The sequence below is a fragment of the Sminthopsis crassicaudata genome, chromosome 5 (assembly GCF_048593235.1).
Source record: "Sminthopsis crassicaudata isolate SCR6 chromosome 5, ASM4859323v1, whole genome shotgun sequence".
In the NCBI taxonomy this organism is placed as follows: domain Eukaryota; kingdom Metazoa; phylum Chordata; class Mammalia; order Dasyuromorphia; family Dasyuridae; genus Sminthopsis; species Sminthopsis crassicaudata.
Genome location: NC_133621.1, coordinates 27,538,235 through 27,564,086, shown reverse-complemented (window position 1 = coordinate 27,564,086; position 25,852 = coordinate 27,538,235). Strand labels below are relative to the sequence as shown.

The 25,852-nt window shown below is 45.0% G+C and overlaps 1 protein-coding gene across 2 annotated transcripts in view; it reads left to right on the top strand.

The window, feature by feature from the left end:
- Positions 1-25,852, top strand: part of UBE2E2 (ubiquitin conjugating enzyme E2 E2) — a 330,506-nt gene that overhangs the window by 291,623 nt on the left and 13,031 nt on the right. For both annotated transcript variants that reach the window (XM_074268871.1, XM_074268872.1), the window contains exon 5: positions 1,694-1,841. In XM_074268871.1, coding sequence (XP_074124972.1) covers positions 1,694-1,841 — 148 coding nt within the window. The remainder of the gene's footprint in view (positions 1-1,693; positions 1,842-25,852) is intronic.

Genomic DNA, 25,852 nt, shown 5'->3' with positions numbered 1-25,852 from the left:
ATTAATTTATTCCTTAAAAATTAATTAACTGCTTTTCTGCTTGAGATGATTCTAGGCACTGGGAATTACAAAGACAAAGTGACACAATCTCTGACCTCAAGAAACTTGCCTCTCTGGAGAGCCAAGTGGGTCAGGCTAGGGCAGCAGGGGAGGGCTTCACACAAAATGGGGCACTCGAATGAAGGGGATTCCGAAAAGAGAAGGGGAGGAAGAATGAGGGAGAGGTGACGAGCTGAGGGCCTTCGGGTTGGCTCGGTGGGCAGAAGATAAGAGTGTGGGAAAGAGAAATACAAAAAAGGCTGAGTGTGGGCAGGGTCGTTGTCACCCAGATGAGGGGAGGGCATCTCACTACCCACATTTCACACATGAGGAAGCGGGGGCAGACAGAGAGTAAGTGACCTGTCAGGGTCACCGAGGGTCTGAGGTCCAGATTCTGCTGCCTGGGGACCTGCACCCGGCGCCAGCAGCACCAAGGCAGATAAGAATGCTCCCCGTTCTTAGGAAGCCCCGTTGTAATGGGGAGACAGTAAGTAGCAAACACGGCTTTCTCAATAGCTATCTTATTCCCACTGGGAATGGCTGAGCAAACTGGGGTACATGAAGGTAATGGAATACTATTGTTCTATACAAAATGACCAACAAGCTGATTATAGAAAGGCCTGGAAAGAGTTACACGAACTGATGCTGAGCAAAACAAGCAGAACCAGGAATATTGTCTACAATAACAGCCAGAATGTGCAGTGATCAACTGTGAAAGGCTCAGTTCTTCTCAGCGATTCAGTGATCCAAGGCAATCCCAATAGACTTTAAGTGGAAATTGCCATCCACATCAAGAGAGAAATAGGGAGACTGGATGGAAATCAGCACGTGCTATGTTCAATTTTTTTTTTCTATTTCTTCTGGGTTTTTTCCCTTTCATGGTTTTTTTTTCCCTTTTGCTCTGATTTTTCTTTCCCAATGTGATTCATAAGGAAATGTGCTTTTTAAAAAATAAATGTACATGTATAACCAGAAAAAAATATATTTTTTTAAAATGGGCATCTCAAATTTTGCAAATTTTGTGATGAGCTAGAATTCTGTTTTGAAAACTGCTATCAGATTATATTTTCTTTTTAACTACTAATTATAAGAACAGAAGTATGGTCATTATCAGTAGTTTATCATTGACATTCATAAATCCTTTGATAATTAGAATGTTTAAGTGTACAAATCTATACTAGATGTGAAAAAGTAACTGTAGAAGGTGTCTTAAATTTTTTTTCTAACAAGATCTGAGGATCATTTAATTTTTTTAGATTTGAAAGGGATCTTAAAGGGCATGAGATCTAACCTCCTTCTCATTTTATAGATGAGGAAACTGAGTGTCCAGAGAGATTATATGATGTAGTGAGTGTCAGGTTTGCATTTGAATCCAGGAGTCTTACTCTATTTCACTGTACCAAACCTCTAGTTTGATTTTTTTTTCCCAATAGGTTCTTCCATACTGATCATACAAGAAAGTATTATCATAGCAATGAATAATTTGAATCCCAGGGAAAATCCTAAAATCCTTGTAACTTTTGAGCAAGATCTTATAATGGTTTCATTTAATAACAGTTTATCTGTTAAGAGAAATGCAAAAGTTTAACCTGAGATATCTGTTGAATTGTTTCATCTAATAATAGTGTGTACTTCTTTACATTTTTCTCTCTAGGTTACATTTCGGACAAGAATCTATCACTGTAATATTAACAGCCAAGGAGTGATCTGTCTGGATATTCTAAAGGATAACTGGAGTCCAGCCCTCACCATTTCTAAGGTTCTTCTCTCCATCTGCTCACTTCTCACAGATTGCAACCCTGGTAAGTTGGTCAACTCTTGACAGTCTGGTCTGCTGCCCTCCTTTTCTTCTTGTGAACCATTTTACGTCTCCATCGTGTTTCCTGCCCTTTCCTAAATTGGATCAGTTGGTCAAACTCTTCATGGATTATTTCTTATTGTATGTGTTGAGGAGGGGAAAGAGACAGGGACAGAAACAGACTGGGGAAGAGCATTGATTATATAAATTAAAGAAAAATTCCTCCAGAAGGGAAAGTGCATTTAAGTTAAGAACCACATGATAAGAATACATTAAACTGCTACAGCCAAATAATAAAAATTCAAATTGAAGAGCTTAAGCCTTAATTATATACCTAGCACAAGATGCTAATTTCAGAAATGTAGGCTATTAAAGTGTGATACAATCAAACAGCAGCAGAGACTGAACCCTCCAGCATTCTCCCAGGGTCTGGAGAACTGTCTGACCAAAATAAACAAAGGGGAAAACCCCCCTGACCGGCTTTCTGGATTGGGAAAGGCTGAAAGAGACAAATAAGGAAGAAGCGCCGCCTGGGCAATACAAAGGCTATTTCAAAAGCCAACTGGGGTACAAGGTAGTCTCCAGACTGGCTTTCAGAATATGATCTCTTCTCTCCTACCTTTTCCTAAGAATTAAAGAACACACCTGCTAGTCTGTTTCCCACTGTTCAGTTCTGCTTGGGAAACTTTGTTGCAAAAGGACACCTAAAATCCAAGGTGTGCGGAAGCTAGTTCACACCAGCTTCTCCTCGCCCACGGTTCCGTGTTCATCATGGAGCATTTATGTCTCAGAGAACAGCAAATGCTGCAGAAAGGGGTTGGATGTGTTGTTTTGTTGGTTTTCTTGACTGAGAGATTGCTGGAGAAAATGTTAATAATGCCAGTTAACTCAGAAGTGAGTTGTGGTCATGCTATTTTTCTTCTGGAGAGCTAATTGTTAAACATTTGCCGACAATCTCCTGGCTGTCTTGGATTCTTAAGAGATTTCTTAAGAGATTTCTGGAGTGATTCCGCAGTCTTGGAAGATAGCAAGTTCCCTTCATTGACAAATCTCTTTTTGGGAGACCCTTGATCCTCAGAACTTTGATGCTTTTCTCTGATATTTTAGAAAGCTTAGAGGGGTAGAAACTGGGCTGGTGGTCTCACTGGCATAGGATCATGCTGCCAAAATCATAGACACAGCTCTGTCACCACATATCGCTATAGAAAATCACTCCTTCACCTTATCTTTGCTAGATGGTCTTTTTATTTCTTTTGTTAAATATTTCCCAGTTACTGCATCAAATTTATTTTTAATAAATAAGCCATGTCCCAATTGATAAATGATCAAAAGATATGATTGTGCCCAAAGGGTTATAAATTCATGCATATACTTTGACCTAACAATACCATTACTTGGCATGAATACCAAAAAAGATTGAAAAAAAAAGGGAAATGATCTATGTGTACGAAAAATATTCATAACATCTCTCCTTGGGGCAAAAAAAAATGGAAATTGAGGGGATGCCCATCAACTGGGAAATAGCCCAATAAACTGGTGTGTTTTTTATGATGGAATACTATTGTTCTGTGAGAAATGATAAGCAGGACACTCTTAGGAGAAAAGAAAACCTGCGAAGTCCTCCATGAACTCAAGCAAAGTACAATGTACTACATAAAAAATAATAGCAATATTCTGGGATGACCAACTGTGATAACTTTACTATTCTCAGTAATACAATCATCCACGACTACTCTGAAGAACTTAAGATGGAAATCCCATCCATACCCAAAGAAGGAATGATTGTGCCTGAATACAGATTGATGCATTTTCTCTTTCTCTCTCTATTTCTCTGTTTTTCCTTTGAACTTTATTTTTCACTAGGGTGAGAGAACTATGGTTTTTTTTCCCCACAATTATGGAAATGTTTTGCATAACTTTATAAGTAGTTTATTAATTGTGGATTGGGGATAAGGGAAAGAACTTAGAACTCAAAAAAATTTTAAAACAAATGCAAACAGATTTTTTTTGAATATAATTGGGAAAAATATTAAATAAATAAAATAAAACATTCATAAAACACACACCAAAAAAATATTTCCCAATTACATTTTAAACTGATTATGATGGGCTCACTTTGTGTATTATGTGCCACTAATAGTAGCTATAATAATAAAAGCTAATATGTGTATAGTACTTACTGTGTATCAGGCGTTATGATAAGCACTTTACAGTTATTATCTCATTTGATTCTCACAACCACCCTAGGAGGTAGGTGCGTCAAATGAGGACACAGAGGCAGATTGATTAAGTGATTTGCCTATGGTTTATACAGCTAATAAGCTAATTTGAGGCCGGTTTTGCATTCAGGTCTTCCAGGCCCAGATCCAGTGCTCTGTGCATTATGGCACCGCATGGGTGTCTAAAGTAAGAAGATATTTCTATGTAGTCCCTGACCAAATTCCCACAAATTTAAATTTAATGGATTTTGAATTCATTGGGTTTTATTAATGCTAAGGAATGAACAGTATCATGGGACCTGCAACTCTCAGTGTTGCACAATTTATTCAGCTTTGGCTTCCTTTTTAAAGGCAGAAATCCTCACACTTTGATTATTTGGCAAAGATTCCCTGATCTCAAATTGCCCGGCTGCTGCTATTTTTGTATCCAGTACAATTTTGATAGTTTTCCTTGGCTTCTTTCCTTAACTCTCCTCTCTACAGCATGCAGCCTTTTTAAGAAATTATTTTTATTTATTTTCTTAATCTTTCTCAATTGAATGTTAAAAAACTTAATCATTTAAAAAAATTTTTGAATTCCACATTCTTTTCTTCATTTCTGCCTCTCCTGTCTCCCTTAAGAAAGCAATTTCATTTTAATTATACATGTAAGGCCATACAAAACACATCTCCACATTAGCCAAGTTGAAAAAAAAAATAAATAAATAAATAAATAATAAAAAATAAAATAAAATAAAATAAGACAGTAAATATAAAGGTTTTTTTTAAAAGCATGATTCAGCATTTACAGTTATTGGTTTTCTCTTGGGGCAGCTAGGTGGTGAAGTGGATAGAGTACCAGCCCTGAAATCATGAGGAACTAAGTTCAAATTTGGTCTCAGACACTTAATATTTCCTAGTTGTGTGACCCTGGGCAAGTCATTTAACCCCAATTGCTTCAGGAAAAAAAAAGGAATCAGTTTTCTCTTGGCAGATGGAAAGCATTTTTCATGAGTCCTTTGGGTCTTTCACAGATAATCATTGTTACAATATTGATGTTACTATGTGCAGTATTCTCCTGGTTCTGCTCACCTCACTTGGTTATGAGTACATATGAGTGTTCCCAGGTTTTTCTGAAACCTTCCTGCCTATTAATTTCTTATAGCAAAATAGCATTCCATCACAACCATATACCACATTTTTAACCAATCCCCAATTGATGGGGATCCCCTCAGTTTCCAATTTTTGCCATCACAAAAAGAGCTACTATAAATGTTTTTGAACAAATAGGTTGTTTTCCTTTTCTTTGATATCTTTGGAATACAAATTAATAGTGGTCTTGTTGAGTTAAAAGGTAGGTACAGTTTTATACTTTTTTGGGCATTGTTTCAATTTATTCTCCATAATAATTGGATACGTTTGCAATTTCACCAACAGTGCATCGGTGTCCCAAAATTTTCTATATCTTCTCCAACAAGTGTCTTTTTCCTTTTTGGCCATATTACCAATCTCATAGGTGTGAGAGGTGGTATTTTGGAATTGTTTTAACTAGCATTTCTTTAATCAGTAGTGAGGTAGAGCATTTTTTCACATGTGTATTAATAGCTTTGATTTCTTCTTCTGAAAACTGTCTGAGTATAGCGTTTCACCATTTACCGACTGAGGAATGCCTTATATTTTTATAAATTCGGCTCCGTTTCCTATATTTTGAAAAATGAGGTCTTGATTAGAGAAACTTGCTGCAAAACATCTTTTCCCAGTTTCCTGTTTCCTTCTAATTTTTGCTTTATGTATAAAAACTTTTAAATTTCCCTTAATCAAAATTATCCATTTCTCTTTCCATAATTCCTTCTATTTCTTGTTTGGTCATGAATTTTTCTCTTATGCATCTATCTGACAACTACATTTTTTCCATGCTTTCCTAATTTACTTATGATATCATACTTTATATTTAAATCATTTATCTACTTTGACCTAATCTTGGTATACATTATAAAATGTAGAGCTATGTCTATTATATGCCAAACTCTCCTTTTCTTAGAAATTTTTTGTCAGATAGCGAATTCTTATCTCAAAAGCTTGGACCTTTAGGCTTATCAAACACTAGATCACTAGAACACTAATTTACTACTCTATATTGTACTGATTTGTTCCATTGATCCATAATTCTTTTTCCCAATCAGTTCTAAATTGTTTTGATGTTTACTATTTTTTAATATAGTTTGAAATCTGGAACTGCTAGAACACCTTCCCTAACATTTTTTTTTCATTGATCCCTTGATATCCTTGATTTTTTTCTTCTAGATCGATTTTGTTAAAGTTTTTTCTGGCTTTACAAAATAATTCTTTGGTAGTTTGATTGGCATGGCACTGAATAAATTAATTTAAATAGAATTGAAATTTTTATTATATTGGCTCTGCCTACCCATGAGTGATTAATATTTCCCCAGCTGTTTAAGTCTGACTTTATTTATAGGAAAAGTATTTTGTAATTTTGTTCATGTAATCCCTGGGTTTGTCTTAGCAGGTAGACTCCCAAGTATTTTATATTATTTGCAGTTATTTTAAATGGAATTCATCTTTCTATCTCTTTCTGCTGGCTTTTATTGGTAATAAAAATATAAAAATGCTGATAATTTGTGTGGGTTTATATTATATCTTGCAACTTTGCAAACTTAATTGTTTCAACCCATTTTTAAGTTGATACTCTATAGTTCTCCAGATATACCATCATATAGTTTTGTTTCCTCATTGCTTATTCTGATACCTTCAATCTCTTTTTCTTGTCTTATTGTTATAGCTAAACATTTCTAGTACAATATTGAATAATAGTGGTGATAATGAGCAACTTTGCTTCACTACTGATCAGAAAGGCTTCAAGTTTGTCCTCATTATAAATGATGCTTGCTCTTGGATTTAGATAAAGGCTCCATTTAATCCTATGTTTTCTAGTTTTTAATGGGAATGGTTGCTATATTTTGTCCAAGGCTTTTTCTACATCTATTGATATTATCATTTGATTTTTGTTGTTTTTACAATTGATGTGATCATTTCTGCTGATAGTTTTCCTAATATTGAGCCAGGCAGCCCTGCCAGAAATCCTACATGGTCAAAGTGTGTGATCTTTGTGATAAATTGTTGCATCAATATTACTTAAGAAAATTTCTGTATAGTTTTCTTTATCTGTTTTTCCTCTCTGTGGCTTAGGTATCAAAACCATATTTGTGTCATAAAAGGAATTAGATAAAACTTTTTTTTCAAATAATTTGGGATTAATTATTTTATAAATGTTTAGTAGAATGCACTTGTCAATCTGTCTGATCCTGAGAATTTTTTAAGGAACTCATTTGATGGCTTGTTCATTTTCTTTCTCAAAGATTTTTATTTAAGCATTCTATTTCTAAGATCTCTTAATCTTGGCAATTTATATTTTTTGTAAATATTTATTCATTTCACTTAAAATTGTCAAATTTACCACCATGTAATTGGGCAAAATAACTCTTTAAAAGGGCTTTAATTTCATCTTCATTGGTGGTGCGTGAATTCATCCTTTTCATTTTTGAGTCTTGTTCTGATTTTCTTCTCTCTTTTTTTTTAATTACCAAGTGTTTTTTTCTGTTTTATTGTTTTCCCTCTAAAAACCAGTTCCTTGTTTTATTTATTAGTTTAATGGTTTTTCAGTTTTATTAATTTCCCTTTTGATTTTCAGAATTCCCATTTTTGGTATTTAAGTTGAGCTTTTAAATTTGTTCTTTTTCTAGTTTTCGTTTTCTTTTCTAACTGTGCACCTAGTTCATTGATCTGTTTTCTTTTATCAATATATGAAATTAGGCAGATAAATTTTCTCCTAAGTACTTCTTTGGCTGCGTCCTACAAATTTTGAAATGTTGTCTAATTGTTGTCATTCTCCTTTAATAAAATTGATTGTTTATATGATTTATTCTTTAACTCACTCTTTCTTAAGATTAGATTAGTTTGCAATTAGCTTTTAAGCTATTTTCTCACAGTTCTTTATTAGATTAAATTTTTATTGCATTATGATCTGAAAAGGATACATTTTAATATTTCTGCTTCATTGCATTTGGTTGTGAGATTTCTAATGTCATAATATGCAGTGCATTTTTGTGAAGTTCACTATACAGCTGAGAAAAAGATTTACTCCTTTCTGCTCCCATTCAATTTCCTCCAGAATTCTGTCATCTCTAACTTCTCTAAGATTGAGTCTATCTCCTTGCTTACTTTCTTATTTATTTTATGTTTGGATTTAGCTCTGAAAGAAGAAAGTTGAGATCCCCCACTTTTACTATTTCCTCCTATAATTCATTTAATTTTTCCTTTAAGAATTTGGCTGCTATGCCATTTGTTGTATATAGGTATTCTCTTTATTTTATCATTTCCCTTCTCTAAAGCAAAGCTTCTTAAATGTGGGTCATGTACCTGGAAGTGGGGGTTGCAGAAAATGTGGCACCAGTTAAAGGTAATCAAATACTTCACCAAGATTTGTGTAATGCTTTGTGTAAAAATAAACAAGCACGTTCATCTCACTAGCATGCAAATTTGCTTTCATTTTTAGTAAATGTAAAATTGTGTGTATACACATATATGTGCATGTCTCTATATACATATATTTGTGTATATATGTATAGAAACATACACAAGCCAGAGAATCGTTTTAAAATTTCTTCATGATTTATCTTTAAATTTTGATTTGCATAACTACTACTTTATATATCTATATACCTGGAGTCACATAAAATTTCTTGGATGAAAAGGGATCATGAGTGGAAGAAGTTTAAGAAATCTTGCTCCAAAGTCTCTTTTGCTTCTAACCTCTGTTTTCTGTCTGTACAGCCTTTCTCTTTTCACTTTCCCCTCCTACTTCCATATTGGTTAACATAGATACCTATTACCAGTTGAGTTTGTATGTTTCGTTTCCCTTTTTGAATCACTTTCGAAGTGGGTAAGTAAGATTCAAGCACAGTCTGTGTGTTCCGCCTCCCATCATTTTCCTCTCCACAATAAAACTCTTCCTTGTGCAAGATAATTATCCCCATCCTTTCTCTCCCTTCCCCCCTCTCCCAGGGCTTCCTTCTTTCTCCCTTATCCATTCTTTTTTTTTTTTTTTTTAAGCATCATCTCAACATAATCTATTCAGTCCTTCATCTTCTATGTAGAATCCTGCTAACTATGCTAACAATGACAAAATGCTTAGAAAATATAGGCAGCATCTTCCCATATAGAAAGGTACATAATTTAACTTTATTGAGTTTTTATGATTTCTTTTTTTTTTTTTTTTTTTTTTTTTGCTGAGTCAGTTGGGGTTAAGTGACTTGCCCAGGATCGCACAGCCACGAAGTGTTAAATGTCTGAGGTCATATTTGAACTCTTTGTTCTCAGCGCCTCACCAGGACATACAGGGGGAGGGCAGATGGGAAGGCAACAGGGAAATACAAAAATAGAAACGCCACACTCGGCCCGTGGTCTTCTCCCACCTCTGTGGTCTTCCAGCTAAGGAACCCAAGCATCCCATGGCCCTCAGTCTTGGGTTTGTGCAGATCTTCATTAGAACCACAAACAGCACAGGGGACAGGCAGCTCATTAGCCCTCCGTCCTACCCAGGGAGTCTCCCCTGAGTGCAGCTGCAGCCCTCTCTGGGGATGGAGTGAACAAAAGGGGCTCTGGCTCCCGCAGCTTCCGCCCTGCGCAGGATGGTCTGCAGAGGGCTTCTTCCTGGGGACCCCTGGGCAGCCTGGCACCCCTTTGTTCCCTGAAGGCAGGGCTCTCTGTGGGCCTTTCAAGTAAGGAATACGGTGGTTTAGCCCATGAGTTGTCTGGGGGCCCAACCCTGATTATTATTGATTGTTTTTGCTTTGTTTTTATTTGGGACTGATCGTTAGAATTGATTTCACTGCTTTTTCTCTCTGTCTCTCTGGGTCTCTGTCTTCCTCCTACCTTAGTCCCTTCATTAAAATGGGATAATTTCTATGCAGGTGAGGTAGTTGCCCTAAGCCTGTGAACTACTAAGTCAGGGAAAAGAACATCCAAAAGCATTCACATGCTTGCTTCTAAAGGTGGAGATCCTGCCTCTGCATTCTCTTTGACATGGACTGCAGTTCATCGTAGTAAAGGCACAGCTGACCTCAGAGACAAAAAGGCCTGGGTCCACCAGGCAACACTGACTGTGTCCTAAGTACTGAAGACACAAAGAAAATACAAAATATTGTCCTTGCCTTCAACATTTTTAATGTTTTTTTAATTTTTCCAAATGCATATAAAGAGAGTTTTCAACATTCATTTTTTGGAAGACTTGATTACAAATTTTTCTCTCTCATTCCTTTACCTTTCTCCTCCTTAAGATAGCAAGCAATCTAATGTAGGTGAAATATATGCAGTTCTTTTAAATATATTCCCATATTTGTTATGTTGTGCAAGAAAAATTAGACCAAAAGGGAAAAACAACCTTGAGAAAATACACAAAGTGAAAATGCTATTCTTTGATCCACATTCAGTCTCCCTAGATCTCTTTCTGGTGCAGATGGCTCTGTGTGATAAGTCTATTGGAATTACCTCAAATCACCACATTGCTGAGAAGAGCCAAGTCCATCACAGTGGACCATCACATAATCTTGTTGTTGCCGTCATTCACTTCACTCAGCATCAGTTCATGTAAGCCTCTCCGGCCTCTCGGAAATCATCCTTCTGATTGTTTCTTACAGAACAATAATATTCCAATACATCCATATACCATAACTTATTCAGCCATTCTCCATCTGCTGGGCACCCACTCAGTTTCCAGTTTCTTGACAGTACAAAGAGGGCTGCCACAAACATTTTTGCACATTTGGGACCTTTTCTGGTTTTTTATGATCCCCTTGGGTCACAGGCCCAGGAGAGACACCGCTGGATCACAGGATACACACGTTTTGATAGCCCTTTGGGCATAATCATGGGAAAGGCAGCATCTAAATAACCAAGGTTATGTAGACAGAGCAGATGAAGGTAATCTGAAGAAAGGAGACCTTGGCAGCTGGGAGGAGCAGGAGCGGCCTGCAGAATGTGGAGTTTGACCTGCAGGTGTCCAGCCTCATGTCATGCCATGGGGATGGAAGAGGAGGACGACTGTTCTAGAAACTGGAGATTAGCCAGTGTAGCCGGACCAGAGTGTAGAACAGGGAAGAAGACGAGTCAGAAGGGGCAGCTTATCTAGAGGACATTGCCTAGCCCAGCTCTTTCCACTCTTCCAAAAGGAGATTGGCTGCTTTACCTCCTAAGAGTTCTCCAATACCTTGGAAGGGCTAAGTATGTCTCTTTTCTAATGCCATTGACTTGAGCCTCGATTCCCACATTTTCACCCACTGTTAAATCGAATTGATTAATGTCCCAAGTTTATTTAATCGCTTAATATCAATTAGCTTCTACAAAGGATAATAAATTATGCAAATATACAAAAAATATAATAGCAGATTACAGATATTTCCCCCCAACATAGAGGATCACACACTCCTACACTAATGATGTTAAACCAAATAGAACCAAAGGCTACTAAATAATACCTAAACATTCCTGGGGCCTGGCTACATAGTTTCCTAAAAACCCACATTTTTCTTTTTATTCTTGTTAATTTATTCATTTTGTTAAGTATTTCCCAGTTGCATTTTTATCAGGTTTAGATTGCACTCAGGAGTGCTGTGATTTCTTGTATCCTTGCCCAGAAAATGGGCTTAAGCTTAATATAGTTTCTATATAGCATTTACCCCACCATGTTCACTTCCCAGTACAGTCTTGTGTAGTGGATGGATGAGCTGCATCTCTGCTACTACTAGGTCACTTCGATTCATTCACTTTTTACTCTCTAGTTTCTGCCAAATCCCACCATGGATTCTGAATCCCAGACTTGGTGTCTAACTCTTTCTTTAGACCTTTTGAAATGCCCAAGTGTGGAATCATCTCTGGCCTTCTTCCCCCAAAATTAGGAAAGGAGGCAAGAGCAGGGCTTTCTCCTCTGGGCTCCGTGCATGCTCTGGGTCAAAGGGAGCCCATGGCCCCTGACAGCTTGTTTCTCCTTCTCCGGTCCACAGGGTGGGAAAGGGCCAAATCCAGAGGGCCCTGCTTCCAAGTGCACCCTGTTTCCAGGTCCATTGTCAATAAAGTAGGATCCTCTCTCCCATGTGATTAAAGAGCTGGAACCAGTTACAAAATGTGGAGACGCCTTCCGAAGGCTCCCCCTGGTGTGCCCTTGATCTGCAGGGTACGGGTCCCTGTGCCTTCCCCACACCAGCTGCAACACAGATCTGACACCCGTTGTAACAGGGAGCCAAGGACATTCTGAACTCAGGGGCGAGACTTGGGAAGGAGCCCCTGGCGGGCTGGAGGAGGAGATTCTTGAAGCAAGGAGACCAGGAGGCAGGCATGGGGGGATAGGTGCGTGTCTGGCCCCGGGTGGGGGAGGGCTGTGAAGAGAAAGGAGGCGAAAGGAGAAGCGAGAAACTCCGCTGACCACTTGCCTCAGCTGGATGCCTTCCGATCCTCCCTGATGGATGCCCTGCCCTCCATCTCTCCTCCAGTCCCACCTCAGCCAAGGGCCCCCACCAAAAAGCCCTCCCCACCAGCTTGCCCTCCCTCCCTCAGGCATCTCCCTTCACCATCACTTGCTTCCCTCCCCCAGGCTCTGGGTCCTGCCTTTTCCAGAGCTACCAGTGATCCTAATGGCCTTTTCTCTGCCTTGCTCTTCCGGGACCTCTCTGCAGTCAACAAACACTTACTGTGTGCCAGACCTGGGGTTATAAGGAAAGACAAGAAGATTCCCTACTTTCAAGGAGCTCACTGACTAAGGGAGGAGACAACGTGCAAAGGGCCACATAAAAGCTCTGTGGGGATTAGCAGAAGGTGCTGGCCCTCCTCGAGGACCCCCTGAGCCTCCCCACGAGCATCTTCAAACATCTCTCCTAGGCCCTTTCTTCTTGAATCCTGCTGCCTCGGGTACCCGATTCCCGGACTGCCTTGGCAGAGCTTCCGTCTAGTGTCTGCCTCTTGGACATCTCCAACTGACCCTATCTCAGTCACATTAGAACCCCAAGGCACCCCGGTATCTCCTCCCCATTCTGAAAGGCAAAAGCCCTTAGGAGTACTTCATAAACATCCAGTTTGCTCCTCACCACAAGGCAAATGCCCTTCTAATTCCCTTTTACAGGTGAAGAAACTGCAGCCCATAAAGGTAGCTTGCTGAGGGTTCCCCAGCTAGTAAGTATCTACGATAAGATTGGAAGTGGGCACTGAAGTGCCTCAAAGAATAAATGCCTGCTGATGGAAGAAAGGATTGTTAGAATCATCCTTTAAACATATGCTTTTTAACTTTTCTACTTATGAATAAAACTTGTTAAAAAAAAAAAGAACATTTTTATAAGACACAGAAAATAAAAAGATAACGTCTGTAGCCAGTATTTAACCTCCTGTTATAGATTTATATTGAATCCAAATAGACATTAATATAGTATTTCCAAATAGTCATCTAGATAGAATCTATAATTTACATTTGACATCATTGTCAACCTCATATAAACACAGAAGGGGAAATGGCAATGGTTATATATAGTTTATGGTGAGCTCCCTGTGGATAAATAAATCTTGAAAAGCTGGTGTTAGCTTATCTACCCACTCTGGATTTGGAGAGAGGAAATATATACACATATATTTGACGAATAATGAGTTACTTTGGGCTCCAGTGCAGAAATCTGGAATTTGGGGATTCCCACAGGATCATATAAATAAGACTAAAAATATGTCGGCCATTCTAAAGAAGCCACACAGAAATCAGGTACTTGGTGGGAGGTCTGTGTTACATTAGGAGGTATGGTAAGGAATAAAGATTCATGGGTAAAAGAGCATAAAATCAGGGAATCTTTTTAGAGCAAAAGGACACTTCAGAAGAGTGAATTGAAGAGGTTTGCAAGAAAAGGCTTATTCCATGAAGTCTTTGATAGACAAAAGTGGAAAGCAACCATCCTGAGTTAACCCCACCTGAAGATTATTTTAAGTTCAGTGCTTTAGTTAATATTACATAAACTGTTTTGCTATTTTGACAAATCTTGGGAAATGGAAAATCAAAATTCCATATACAGTGTTTATTTTTACATCTTCCTGGGCCATTTTTTGAATATCTATCAAAGGACGACAACTTGTAGCCATTTCTGCTCAGAATGTCCACGGTTTTAATTTGTAACCAAGTTCTAACAAGAAATATTTGCATTTAGTCATAAAATGAAAGGAAGCCCTTTTTTTTGCAGAACTTCTTTAAAAGGATGATTTTCCAAGAAATAGGAGGGAATAGAAGCATAAAAGAACAAAGGTGGGAGAAGTTCAGAGCAAAGTCTGCAGCCAGAGCTCAAGTGCTACGACCGAGGGGCAGGGGAGGAGATGGTATTGTTGAAGGTTCAGTTGTGAGTCTTCAGGACACTCAGGAAGGCCACGAGCATCTGCCAAGGACTGTCCCAAACTTGTCCCAAACAATAGCCAGCCAGCTACAAGAGAGCTCTGTGAGTCTTACAAAGGCAAAAGTAGCCACCGCTGAGGAATTGTGGGTTATCCCTGAAAATAAACGATAGCAGTGATATACCCAACAGCCATATTGCTGCAGTGGTCAAAGGAAACATGGCAGAACCCAAGCATTTTAGAACAGAACAGTGACCTATCCGAGCCTTGGTATTCCTGTGAAACACCTTCATCCGCCATGACTGGCAGCATGATGCTTTCTCCTACTACCTTCCACAATGCAAAAAAGACTTTGTCTTTTTCCTTCACCATGGTTTGTCAGAGTGTTTGTAGAACACAACTAAGACACTTCAAAGAGATGCTCTTTTATTGAACAGCATTTTAGCATCTTCTTTACCTCTAGGTCTTGACATGTGACCAAGCATTTCATCTCCCTTTCCCTTTGAGGCTTGCTTTTGGTCCACATAAGGGTGATTTCATCAGTCTGGGGAAGTTCTGGTATGAAAAATCTCTCCGCCAAAGAAGATCTTTAACTCTTTCAACTCAGGTTCAATATCTCAACATTAAGAAACTTGTCCATGGCCACACAGCTAGGATGTCTCAAAGGCAGAAATGGAGCATCTGTCCTGCTGACTGGACAGCTGACCCTTTCTCCATATTGCCCTCAAGCCTTTCAGCATTACAGTAACTTTTATTAAATTTACCCCTAAAATCACTCACTTCCTCCTCCCAGGTACTCTCCTTCCCTTCTTATTCAATAGCATTGTGATGATCTGGTGACTCTGGGGTTTTCTTTCTTTTGCTTCTGGCCTTTTTTTTTTTTCCTTCACATTTGAAGTGTGAAAATTCTTTGTGGATTTGATTTTCCAACGGTGATAGAAAAGCTGATTTCTCCTATATTAACCAGAACTCAAGATGTAGCTTTAAAATTCCCTTGTTGCTTATCTGAAAAAGGAAAAATCACTCCTGTTCTGTGTGTGAACAATTATAGGATTTTATTTGTGAATTATTGTCCCCATCTCTGTCTCTTCCCATGGCCCAGAGCATAGGCCTGAACTTTGTTTGACCTAGAAGATTCCTGGCCATTCACATGATTGAGTAGTGAATTCAGCAGCCATCCTTTATGATCACTGAACATTTCTCCTGAATTAGTGATTTTTCTTTCAATTTCTTCTTCACTAATGTAGCTTCTTGAATTTACACATCGCTTTGGGGATTGATTCATCTAGGGAGGTTTTTGAAAGAAAAGTACAAGGAAAAATGCAATCATTTGTAATAATTGCTGGGAAAGTCAATGTGATTCAGTAAAAAGTGTGAATAATAGAATGTTCTTAACAAAATTTCATTACTTCCAAATATACAGTATAACAAATTAGCCAAGGGTTTCTGAGTAGAAATCCTCTCGGGCCTGCTTCCAAGTATGCGGAGGCAATGATTTCTGACTACCACTGTTTATGTGCAAATGATCATTGTGAGAGTGTTAGAGTTTTCTTAACCAGACTAAACTTTGCCGTGGTGGTCTTGTTGACCCCGTTAACTTATTCAGCAAACTGAACTAATACAACATATTTTGATTATGGCTTGTGGTCAGGTATGGGATGAATTCTGAATCTGTGGGGTCTAAATGGATGGTTTTTGTCTTCAGTCTGGGGCCGTGATTTCGTGGGCCAGATGAGGACGTTTATGCGGCCGCCGGGTTCTGGCACGTGGGCTGAGGGGCGGAGGCAGAGAGTGGCTGTTGTTTTTACCATAGTCCGGCCTCCCACAGTCCGAGGGACAGAGAACCGGGCCCTGTTTAGTAAGTCTGAGGACCCCTGGTGTAGGTATTTCTGATGCATAAACACATTCCACCAAGGAAAACTATGCCTGTCCCACAAATGAAACTCCTGGAAGGATCTGCCCTGGGTCATGTCACCAGCAGCAGTGTTTAAACCAGGTCGGTGACAATCCTCTAACCTTCTTGTTTCATATATTTAGTAAGTTGTTTGTTTTTTTTTCCATAACATGTTTAAAAGGTCGTTGAACTGAATTGCCTAATGTGTAATCGCGTGATACAGATTTTTGGTAGTCACGCGGTGACACCTGTGTTTTAAGGGGATTAAGGATTTAGAAGAGAGAGAGATCTGAACTCCCTAATGTTATAGCTGAGAAGCATGATGCGCCCAAAGTCACACGAGTGCTAATCATGGGGGCAGTGTGCAAATATATTACAGCAACTACTGGCACTTCGATTTACTTTGATTCGCGTTCTAGGCAGCCGTGGCAGAAGGTGAGCCCCCAGAGGGCCTCACAAACTCACAAAACTTCAGACTTGGACAAGAGCCCCGTGGCTGCCTCACCCTACCCCCGCTCCGGAGGGCCCTCAGGATGCTCAACTCTGGGATTCCCGATATCTAGCCTTTTTTCAAAGACCCTCCTAGAAAATCCCCTCATTTTACAAATGAGTAAACTGAGACTTAACAAAGAGAAGTGGCCCCCCCACGGTGGAGCTGAGAAGCCAGGGCTCCCCCTTCGCATTGAGAGTTGTTGCCGTTATCCGGGCTGTCCGCCGCCCCGCGAGGATTGAACGCCTTCTCCACTTCCCATCCAGCTCTCTGGGGTTTGTGGGTAGTTTTGTGAGAGAAAAATAGAGCTGTGACTATTTGAAAGATGAATGAAGCACTCCCGAATTAGATTCTTGCAGTCTCCTTCCCCGTCTTTACGCCGTCCATGTCTGGAGAGTAGCTTGCTGAATATCAGGGCTCGGCGTCGTTCTTCTTCCGAGATGAAAAAACCACGGAGAATCTCGCCAGACTAATGACTCCGGCACACCTCTTCTCGTTTATCTCACTTCTCTTTCCATATTTTTCCGCCTCGGGAGTCTCCGGAGGAGCCATCCCAGAGGCGCTAAAATCTCACCCGCGAGGTCGAGAGCTGCGGTCAGGGTGTCCCTCTGATCCGCGGGCAGCTCGGTCTGCCTTGCTCCCATCCTCTCGCCCCAAGTTTGGGCCGCTTTGGACTCGGGCATGTCTCCACAGAAACGCTCCCTCGCGTGCCCACCAAAAGCCCCTTCACCTTCGTTTTATCTGCCCAGCTCGAAGTGCTTCAGCCCTCCCTGTAACCCTGCTGTGACCGTGACCCGGTGCCCCCACGGCCTTTGGAAGCTTCAGGGACCGGTGGGGCCCGTCCAAGGGCCAGTCTAACTCGATTTGGAAAACCCGTCCTTGGGAGCTCAGGGCCCTGCCCGCACTTGTTTGTACCACAAGGCAAGGGAGGGACCGGAGCCGGTGAAATCACCGCCTCTGAATGGTTTTAACCACCCCATCTGGGGCGCTCCGGCCGGAAAGGCTTCATTCTCCCAGCCTGCGGCTCGGGAACAGATTCTGTCCGTGATGTCCCCGGGCCCGGGAGCAGCCGGGTCCAGCCCGGGCAGACAGGAGGAGAGCAGGTGGCCCTCCCTCTCAAGCCCAAAGGTGGCACCTACTAAGTGAGGAGTGAGGCCTCGGAGGGCTAGGGTTGGGGGCATGAGAAAGGAGGCTGGGGCGAAGGGGCGGCAGGGAAACCCTTTGTGCTCCCCCTCCTCTGCCTCCCCACAATGTCAAAAGCAGCGGAGGAGCCAAGATGAAGCAGCTGAGGGGCTCCCTCTCCTTGACCTACCTTCCTTCTTACCTTGCTCTTTCCCCTCCCTCCTCCGCCCGCTCCCTCACCAAGGAAGGGGAAAGGAACAAGACTTGCCTTGGTTTGCCTGTCGCTCATTTATTTTTGGCAAACAAAAAAAGTATATATATATATATATATCTTATTGAAAACACATAAATGATAATGTTTCCTTAATGGAAGACAGGTGGACTCTTCCATCTGCTTCCCAGCTTACTGCTGAACTTCTTCCCTTCTAGATTTCGTCCCGCGGAGGACAGGTTTGGAGCCCGAGCCTGAGGCCCAGGGAAGGGAAGTCGGCCGGGGCCTGTCTGAGAGTGTGGCTCAGCCTCCCCGGGCCCCGCCCGCTCCGGTTCGGGGGGTTAGCTCGCTGCCCGGCCACCATCTCGTCCCACTCTGGGCAGATTCAGCCCCGTGACCTGGGCCGTTAGTCAGGCCCCTCCCCGCTTCCGCAGGGCGGTTTTCTATGGCTCTTACGGCACCATGATTAACGTAAAGCCCAGAGACAGATCGGCTGTTGCCACAGATTTTCTGTTGGAAGGTCTCTGTTCTCTCGGCGCTGGGACCCTATAGGATAGAGGATGGCACGGAACGGGCTTATGTGAGCTGGTGTGGAAATCCCCTCCCCCGTTCTAGAGAAAATCGTTTTATGCTTTCCCCGGAAAGGGTTGGGGATGTAAGGTCAGGGACAATCTCAGCCGTCTGTAAAGTGGAGACGACGTTACCTTCCTCAGCCGAGCAGTTCTGAGGAAACCTTTGTAAACCCAACAGAATGTACAGAATGTGCGCCCCCCATGGGCAAAAACGCCTCATTTTTTGTATCTGGAGCGGTTCATAGCCGTGGGGGGAGGGGGGGTCACGTCTGACTCTTCGTGACCCCGTCTGGGGTTTCCTGGCAACGGTACCGAAGTGGTTCCGTCTTCCTTCTTGAGCCCATTTTGCAGATGAGAAAACTGGGGCAAGCAGGAGAAGTGGCTTGGCTGGGCTCCCGCAGCTGGGAGCATCAGAGCCTAGATGTGAGCTCAGGAGGCTTCCAGACCCGCCATGGCGGCTGCGCCAACCTACAGGAAGCACGCAAGGAGTGCTTGTGGAAGGGAGGGAGGAAGCCCCCCAGGGAAGGGCTGAGGAGAGAAAAGGAGTCAGTCAGTCGGCCAATAGCCGGGACCCTGCAGGGACAGACCGCGCTTGCGCCGTGTGGCCTCGCCACTTATGGCGGCCCTTTCCGGCTGTGGAAGGAGGGCCCGGGCCTGCGCGTATTAAAGATGAACTCCGCAGAGCGGCGGGCGGGGTTTGGGGAAGGACAATGGAGTAACTTGGTGACGTGGTGATTTTCCGCAGTGCCGCTGACCCTTCCAAGAGCGCGCAGCCTTTAGCTCCATGTGCTTCCCGGCCTCCTAGCGTGAAATTTATTGGGGGCAGATATTCGGCAATGTTTTTGTAATGGCTTTTAAGCTGCTCAAGGCTCAGGCCTTTGTAAAGCCCCATGTTTGACCCAGAGGAACTTGGGGGGAGGGGACCGGAATGACGTCAGGGTCCTGCCAACTTGTCAGGCGGTGCGATGGCCACCCCTGCCTGGAGCGCGGGAACGGGAGACAAGGAGGGGACACACACACACACACTCACACACCCGGGCAGGGATTGGCACAGGGGCGGCCGGGCAGACGGACAGACAGCTGGGATGAAGTGCCCGCTCTGGGCCGGGCACCGGGACAAACTGCGCAATGGGCGCGCCACAAGCCAGCCAGAAAGAGGAGGTGCCCGGGAATGAGGCCCCCGAGGAGAATGAGCGCCTGCGCAGCCAGGCGGAGGAGGAGGGAGTTCCGGCCTTCTAGCTTCCATTCTACCGCCAGGGGCGCTGGGGCTAGGGAGAGCCAGCCTTGGCCCCTGTGAGGTGGCCCCCCAGCGCAGGCTGGGGGGATGGGGAGGCCTCTCAGGCTTCCTGACTAACCCCTCACACAGCATGCGCCCATAGTGAGGGAGCGGCCCACTGGAAGGCCGAGCAGAAGAGAGCGCTACCGGGCACGGTTGTGCTAAGTGTCGGGTTTGGGCCTATGCACTGTGTGAGTGTGTGTGTGTGTGTGTGTCTGTGTGTGTGAGTGTGTGTGTGTGTGTGTCTGTGGGTGACGTCGGCGTGGCAGAGCCTCACAGGGGCACTATCACAGCCTGTGCCGATAGGAGCTCAGGGAGAGAGCGAACATATTCTTATCCCCCTTTTGTGGAGGAAGACCCTGAGGTTCAGAGAGGTTAGACGCCTGAATCGGACCCCGCAACTGCCTCGGGTTCGGCGTTCTCTCTGCTCTCATTTTTAGGGTCAGGTGACAGGAAGTGACTAAGGGACATTAAAGGGTCCTCCCTCCTGGGCAGCCGGACAGAGGAGAGCTTAGGGAGGAAGCAGATTGGACAGAGGCCAAAGCGTGTCCCCCACGGGAGCCCTCTGCCCTCACGCAGATCACGTCTGACCTCAGACGTACCGACTGTGCGATCCGGGTCAACTTCACCTCTGCCCACCTCAGTTTCCTTCCCTGTAACATGGGCGTAATAGTAGCACCTCCCGGGATTGCTGTGAAGTGCGAATGAGGCATTTGTCAAGGGCTCATCAGTGTCCGGCACACAGTAGGCGCTTAATAAATGTTTGCCCCCTTCCTGGACGCTTGGGGACAACGTTCTCCACTCCCAGGGCTCTTCCAGCTACCGTGTCCCCACTCCTAGGAAGTAAGAAAGCACAGACTCCGAGGGAGGACAGCAGGGTGGGAGTCCTCCGCACTGCAGGAGGGGCGCTTGCCGGATTCTCTCCCGCTCCCAGCCCCCCTCCCCCGGTGGGAGGATCTGCCATGATTCACCGTCCGTGGGGAGGCTCCGCTCTCAGCCCCTTCTTGCGCTCACCGCGTGACCATTTCCACGAGCCTCTCTCCGGTCAGCGCCCAGAGGCTGCACGCCTGGCTCCTTGTGGGTCAGGCTCTAGGGGCTTGATGCAGTAATGAGGGGGACGGTCTGGCAGCCCCTGCTTCTCTGCCCCCCCCCCATGCTCCCAGGGAGGGCGTGGATGGTGACGTGGAGCCTCTTCCAGCTCCCTCCGCCTGGCTGCCTTCTGTGACTCCTCAGGGCCGCCAGGGGGCACTGGTCACCTCCCCTGCGGCCCCTCCCCACCAGCCCTCCATGTCACAACATTCTGACGAGGAATAGAAGTCGTTTGGGGCGTTCTGTCTTTAGGCCTCGGGACCTCAGTGGGAGAGAAGCTTGGCTCAGGGGGTCCCCGGTCCTCCCCCCGCATCTGACGCACAGTCCCGCCGGGCAAGGCCTTCTGTCTGTGGAAGGACCTGCCAGACCCCCACTCCGGCAGGCGGGACCGTCAGGGCCACAGCCCCTCCCCCCAAAGGGACTTCCTTGAGGCAGCGGCATCTGTGTGGCAGCTGGCAGTCACAGCGGCCCAAGTGCTCAATCTGACCACATGATCACCGTCATGCCCAGAGTATCACAGGGCGGGTGCTCGGGCTATCACCCCGTTTTACAGCTGAAGCAGCCGAGCCTTAGAAAAAGGAGGCCCTGGCTTGGGAAGGCGCCGCCGCCCTTCGGGACCGGAGCCAGGCTCTCCCCGGCACCTGAGGCTGATTTAAGGCGGACGCAGGTCGGGAAGTGGCTCCTGCCTCTCTCCGAGCCCCGGGCTGGACCCGCCGTCCCTGACAAGAGAGGCCTTTGTGCCATCGCGCTCCATCCCCTCCGCCGCAGCTCCAGACTTCTGGGCCGTTTCTTGTGCCCGAGCCGAAGTGACCGCGCCCCAGTTTCCTGGTTCCCTCAAACAGCAGCATTTTTACCGAGACCCTTTAACCCCCTGGAGCCCTTGTTCCGCCCAGAGATAGTCAGCGGATTTCCTTTATTGTGAGTGTGGAGAGCTCCCTGGTTCTCGGAGCTGCGGAGCGCGGCATCTCCGGGGCACTTTCTGTCACACTCAGAGAGCACAACTCTGACCGTCATCCCCAGTTCTCCATAAACTCGAGGGCTCCCCTTTCCTCCAGTATCAGCCATGATACCTTCTGTTGGGGCGTGCACAGCCCTCCGGCCCCTCCCATCTTCTTACTCTGCGCTCCTCGAGTTCTCCGCCAGAGGCACTGCCCGTTTGCTGCGCCCCCAGGCCCCGTGTCTGGGATGTCGTCCCCCTTCTCTCTGCCTTCTGGCTCCCCGACTCCCTTCAGGCCGCGGCCCAAATCCCCGCCTCTGGAGGAGCCACCGACGCTGCCCCCTCGGCCCCAGTCTTGGCGTTCCCTCCTTCCCTCTGCGCCCTCACTGGAAGATGAGCTTCCTGAGGGCAGGACTCGGATCCAAAACGTATACGGGAATTTGCTTGCAAAGCATGACCTCTTTCTCTTCATTTTCAATATTTCTTTTCCCTTTTTATTACAAATTTAGACATCAACAAGCACTGAGGTTCAGTGTAGAAGGAGCACAAAACAGGCCTGTGCATTTAACTACCGCCCTGGCTCCTGGGAAGACACAAGGCCCACCCCGCACTCTGGTGGGGCCCTTTCCTGGGTCGTTCCCTCCTTTCAGTCCCTGCCACCGCTTCCTCCAGGACAGCCTTTGGCTGAGCCCACTAAGTACGGATTGCGGAGGAAATGTAGACTTGATTGAACTTTGGGGCCGTTGAGAGAGAATTGCAGAACCGGAGGCTGACCGCGGCCCAGATGTTCCCAGAAGCCCCTCCCAGGTCGGAGTGACGGGAGGAGGGCCACGTCCAGAGAGCAGCACTCCCAGCGGGCAGCCCTCCCGAGAGCCGTCCTCCCCACGCCTCTGCTCGCTGCAGCCGTCCCTGAGCCGGGGGCTGGCGGGAACTCTTCCCTGGCTGGCCCCTGCTCCCTGTAGTCTCTCGCGTGGGCCCTTGGAGGGCTGCCCTTCTTCATGTCCCGCACTTGTTTGTGCCAGGCGCACGGCGGGAGCTTCAGATACTAGTGTCTACTTAGAGGCTACGTGGTGTCCCTAGTAATGAAGATGAGCTACAGGATCTATTTCTAAGGCAGATTATGAGAAATAGCAAGAATGCTGGAGCAAGCACAGAGACGTGCCCGGGGATGTCCCCCTTTCGGGAGAGAGTCTGGCTCCTGCCTCTCTGGGCTCCCGTTCCTGCCAGTCAAATGGAGATTGCGCCCCAGAGACCACCTGCATCCCTCCTGGGGGACTTCCCAAGTCACCCACAGATCTCGAGCTGGAAGAGACCTTGGCGACCCTCTCGTTGTGGAGGTGATAGAGTCGAAGTTCAGAGATGGGGCCTGCCCAAGGTCCTGCTGTTAGAACGTGGCCCTGCTGAGATTCAGACCCGGGTCTGATGCCCCTAGTTCTGCAGACTCTCCCCCCGCCACACTGCCGCTCATCCTGAGAGACCCGTCGGAGTCGTGGCCGTTGGCGCTGGTATCACTGCCTGACTCCGGGAGGACTTAGCGCATCCCTCCACTCTGGCCATGCCCGGCCAGCCTGCCCCAGAAGCCCTCCGTCCCTAGACAGTCTGCTCATTGCCGTGCCAGACACCGCGCTGACCTGCAGCCTCCCTCCAGCATCTTGGTGGACGCCAGAGCGGCTGTTGGCACTACTGTCAAGGTCAGACGCCGAATTATGTAGCTGCAGAGAGAAGAGAACCGGCTCCTCCAATCTGTTCCTGGCTGCCCTCGATGTCCAGAAAAAGGAGGAAAATGGATCCTTTTAGAATCCCTGATAGAGGAGCAAGGGAGTGAGCAATCCCCAAAATGTCCTCAAGTACTTTCTCACGTAAAAGTATTTCTTTTTTCCCCCACCTCTCTTCCTTCTATCACTTCCTCCCACACCAACAAAAGGGAAAAAAAGAGAAAACCCCACATCCACTATGTGCCCGGCAGATTGCCAGTCCTAAGAGGGGTGTCCTATGTTGCTGCCCTTCCAGCACCTCTCTGTGTTCTTTATGTCAGACCTTTGGAACCGACAGCAAACATTTAGCCAGCACTGATTTGCCAGGCACTCTCCCTGTGCTGGGGAGAAACAGACAGACAGACAGAAAGTCTGCCCCAGGAGCTTACAGCTGACCAAGCTCTGAAGTATCACCTCCAGGTACCCCCAAAGTGGCGTGTGTGATGCTTTCTTTTTCCAGACTGTTTTAGAGAGCAGGATTCAAATTTCTCTCCAAGAACTTGTCAGGAACCCCCCAAAGCCCTCTCCAGCCCGTGACACAATCATCCCATTTGGTCACCAGATCCTCCTTTGGGCGGTCAGCAAAGCTCCAGATGAGCCACGTGGGAACCAGTCTCTGGCATGGGAGCCGGCCTGTGGTGCAGGACTGCTTCACTCTGAGCTGCCTCTCTCCTGTGTTCTCCTGAATCCATCTTCGCCACCTGCACCTCGCTCTGGCCCTGCCGGCAAAATCACAGACAGTGCGAGGTCATACCTTGCCACTCAAAAAAAGAAGTCAGTGGGAGCCAAGTCGGAAGGAAGGCGCACTCTGTAGCAGGAGACCAGCTTCGCCATCAGCTCCGCTGCCTAGAACCTCCAAGCTGGAGGAGATGTCACCCGCGCTGTCTAGTCTGCCTGGAAACGCGGTTCTTCCATCCACCTCCTCTGGCTTTTCCCTTCATCTTCTGCTCCTACAGTTAAGTTGCTTTTGAGCCATTTCTCGTGCAGATGTCTCATGGCGTCTCTTCCATGTCCTAAAGCACATCACATCATTCTTAAAGTAGAGATCCTCACAGGGCAGAGGCTCTATTCCACTTTTGAAGATTGGAAATTTGTGAGTTTTATAGTAAATTTGTGATGACTCTTTTTACTGAAAAATACTTTGTCACCAAGATTGTGGTTATAAAAAGAAATGAATTAAAGCTCTCAAGGTGTGAATTATTTAAAATTAAAACATGATTCCGTCACAGTCTCGCTTTCATAGCCAGCTATGCGGCATTTTCTATTCAATTGGAAATTGTCTCGTTTTATGTCCTTTAGTGATCTAACTTTTTCATACAATTTACTTGTGTTGCTCATGTCTGTCCACTGACGAATTGACTGGCCTGATCTGTGGACATTTCTGTTCTCATACAAGCAATCTGCGTATATAATACAACTCCCAAGACACTAACGGCGTGGCACATGCAGGACGCTGGGTTAGTCATCAGTACGGAGTGCAAAGGTGATTCGTTGGTTCTTGATACGTCGACAGCATTATCATCGTTGAGATGATAATGCTAATTAATATCTCTCATTTATGCATATGTGTAAGATGGACAGAGCCCTTTATAGCTATTGTCTCACTGGATCCTCATCCAATATTGTTACTTTCATTTAATAAATGAGGCGACTTGTGTCTTAGCCAGGATCACACAGTTAGTGTGTCAGAAGCAGGGCCGGACTCTGAGCCAGCCGTCCGTGTACAGAACCCCACTCCTCACATGTGGCGATGTGGCGGCCACAGGTGGTGGTCTTGGCAGTTCTTGGGACATCCAGGGAGGTCAGGGAGAAGAGGATTGCTTCTCAGCTCTTTGTTTCTCATTATTTATGCAGTTCTAGCACCATCCAGAGAGCCCCTTTCCTGGATCCAGAAGCCCTATTTCTCTTTATAGAAAGAATCTTCGTCTGAAAATACTGTTTGTGGTAGGAAGCTTCTGCAGGCACTGACCCTGAGCACATGTGTATTTGGTTGGGTGGACTCCAAGATTCCTAGTTCTTGGGAATCAAACCTATAAGTAAACAA